At 61.4% G+C, this 2,890-nt stretch overlaps 1 protein-coding gene across 1 annotated transcript; it reads right to left on the bottom strand.

Annotated features, from left to right (window-relative positions):
- Nucleotides 1-106: 106 nt before the first annotated feature.
- LOC135453476 (proteinase-activated receptor 3-like) lies at nucleotides 107-2,229 on the bottom strand. Its single transcript, XM_064724573.1, has 2 exons — nucleotides 2,133-2,229; nucleotides 107-1,280 (listed from the first exon to the last, which is right to left on the bottom strand). Exons 1-2 carry the CDS (start codon nucleotides 2,227-2,229, stop codon nucleotides 214-216), a joined length of 1,164 nt encoding a protein of 387 aa, XP_064580643.1. The 3' UTR covers nucleotides 107-213.
- Between the last annotated feature and the right edge of the window lie 661 nt (nucleotides 2,230-2,890).

Genomic DNA, 2,890 nt, shown 5'->3' with positions numbered 1-2,890 from the left:
GAGGGTTTGGTCACTGCAGGGGGAGCAGTGAGGGATGCCAGGGTCTGGCAGGGGGGGAGGTCGGGGTGCCAGGCGCCCAGCTGAGGGTCCCTTGGTATTGGGCAGTGCTGGTGTCATCAGGGAGGGAAAACCGAGGCAAAATCCTTGTGAGCCTCAGATCCAGGGGGGATTTTTTGCCCAAGTCTATTGTCAGCCCTTCATGGTGGGCATGCTTCAGACTCCCTCATCCCGTGGGCAGGGACACACAGCCTGGCAGCCCTGGCTCTGCTCACTGGACCTCAGGGGCAGGGCTGTTTTCTCCGTGGACCTCCCCGACGAGGCCTCGAGCCCCCGCAGGCAGCGGCCTCCTGCATCCCGGAGCCAGCCCCGAAAATCCCGGGACACGTAGAAGTAGATGAAGGGATCAAAGCAGTTGTTGCAGGCGCTGAGCACCAGGGCCAGGGCATAGGAGATGTAGGTGCCGTTGTTGCAGCCTGTGGGCTCCAGCAGGTGGTGGATGAAGAGCAGCACGTTGCTGGGCGTGAAGCAGAGGATGAAGACCAGCAGGACCAGGGCCAGGACACGGATCACCTGCCCGTGGCTCCCTCCCTTGGCCAGCAGCCGGGCCAGGATGCAGCTGTAGGAGATGATCATGAGCACGAAGGGCAGCCCAAAGCCCAGCCCCACCAGGAACAGGAAATAGTAGCCGAAGAACCTTTGGGTTTCCTTTTCTAGCACATCGTGGCACGTCGTGATGTTCAGGCTGGAGATACTGTGTGTGTGGGAGCGCAGGAGCAGAGGGCTCATGCCCAGCCCCACCAGCAACCAGATGCCCACAGAGATGCCCACTTTGCCCTTTGTCCAGCTGGAGCTCTTCCACAGGAAGGGGTGTGCCACGGAGATGTAGCGCTCCAGGCCGATGCAGGTGAGGAAGAAGATGGAGCTGTACATGTTCCCGTAGAAGAAGGCCATCATGGTGCGGCACAGGTAGTCCCCAAAGGGCCAGTGGTTGCCCAGGAGGTGGTAGGAGATCTTGAAGGGCAGCAGGAGGACAAAGAGCAGGTCAGCCCCAGCCAGGTTGAGCAGGAAGACGGCGCTGGAGCATCTCCTGAAGTTGGTGGCCAGGACCCAGCAGGCCAGAGCGTTGGCTGGCAGCCCCACCAGCAGCACCACAGAGTAGAGGGCGGGCAGGAGACGGGTGCTGAGGGTGCTGCTGAGAAAATCTTCCTCGGAGGCCTGGGAGCACACGTTCTTCTCCTGGGGAGTGAGGGGCAGCAGGGCTCGCCCTTTCTTGTTGGGCACTGCAGGGACACAAGGGGACACAAGGCGTCAGGCTCAGCCGAGGGCAGGAGCTGTCATCCCTCCCTGCAGAGCCACCACTGCACACAGGAGGCGGCATCTCCCTGTTCCACAGCAGCACCCTGCTGTCCCCGCCCTGCAGAGCTGTGCCCCGTTCTGTGCCCGCCACCACCGCAGCGGTGCCAGCCCAACGCAGAGCCTGGATGGGCTCTGCTCCCTCAGCCCTGGTGCTGCTGGTGTCCCTTGTCCTACCCAGCCTGGCACAAAGGGATCAGGAGGGCAGCACAGGGCTGGGACAGCCCCAGCCATGTCCCCAGCTCAGCTCCCCACCACAGACAGAGACATCTCCTCATCTTCCTGTGGTCAGGGGATTTTCACTGTGTGCAAAGAACTAAAGTGAAGAACAGGAAGGTCCCAAGGCACCAGAGAAACAACCCAGGATCAAATCCCTTTTCTGGCTTGCTCAAAAAAGAAACCAGACAGGCTCTGCACGTCATCCCCAGCTGCAGAATTTCTATCCTAATGGTCCCCAGAACACCCTACCCCGGGGGGCTTTGGTTACATCCAACACAACTCCCACAACCTCTGCCCCTCTCCACATCCAGGGGATGGAAAATTCAGGTTACAAGAGCAGCAATCTGAATTTTGCTGCCAAAAGGGGAAATGCTGGCTGGGTTTCAGGTCTTCACTCAGATTCTCAGTGTGAACACAGAGGGAAGGCAGCAAGCAGGGCCCCAAACTCTCCCCATGTCACCCAGCCATCGCCTCCAAGTGTCATGGGACGTGATGTTGGGGTGTCCCAGTGAGGCGTCCCTGCCCTACCCCATCACCCCCAGACCCACCGAGGCACTCACCGGAGGGGGGCTGGGCAGCAGAGCCAAGGCAGGCACAGCTGAGCAGGAGGGTGACACAGGCAGCAGCAGAGACAGGTGACAGCACCCGCCAGGACATCTCTGCAGAGTGCCCGCTGTACCAGCCGGGTCTGCACCAATGGCACAGGCTGGTGACACGGCGGGGCTGGTGACACAGCAGGGCTGGTGACACGGCGGGGCTGGCACTGTCCCTTTCTCTGCTGACACCCCCCCCGTGTCTCCACCACGTCACGGCAGCGTCCTGCCCACATCCCTCCGGTGTGACAGCCAGACTGAGGCGCGGGGTCACCGCCAGTTGTCACCACAGCGAGCACCTGGGGCACGCCACGGAGGGGGAAATTTCCAGCTGTGTCACACGACCCACAGACCGTGTGTGGGGAGGAGGAAGCAGCAGAGGCAGCTGGAGCAGCCAGGAGCAGCACAGCAGGGAGATGGAGCTGTTTGTGCTCTGTGCATGGGACAGGAAGGTGGCAGTGGGTCCCCAGCCTGGTGACATGTGGCCCTGTCCCACTGCAGCACTCCAGGGCTCTGGGCATTCTGCCTGCCCAGCCATGCCAGGGCCACACACAGCCAGGATCCATCACTGGGACCAGGCTGACATGCTGGTGTCACAGCTTGGTGTAGATGGTGCCACCCTGCATTGTCCCCTTCCTGTCACCAAAGTGGCTGGGTGACCTCCAGTCCGTTTTTCCAGCTAAGAAGGGGAATACCAGAGCCAGTGACACTTCCCCAGCCCAGCC

The sequence above is a fragment of the Zonotrichia leucophrys genome, chromosome 13, assembly GCF_028769735.1.
Source record: "Zonotrichia leucophrys gambelii isolate GWCS_2022_RI chromosome 13, RI_Zleu_2.0, whole genome shotgun sequence".
Classification (NCBI taxonomy): Eukaryota; Metazoa; Chordata; class Aves; order Passeriformes; family Passerellidae; genus Zonotrichia; species Zonotrichia leucophrys.
Note: the sequence above shows the minus strand (reverse complement) of the source record. Positions and strands in the feature narration are given on the sequence as shown.

Bases quoted from the DNA above. Each gene is read 5' to 3' on its own strand.
- LOC135453476 (XM_064724573.1), bottom strand. From the start codon at position 2,229: ATGTCCTGGCGGGTGCTGTCACCTGTCTCTGCTGCTGCCTGTGTCACC. The intron at 1,281-2,132 runs GTGAGTGCCTCG...GTGTCCCTGCAG, and splicing joins TGCTGCCCAGCCCCCCTCCG to TGCCCAACAAGAAAGGGCGA.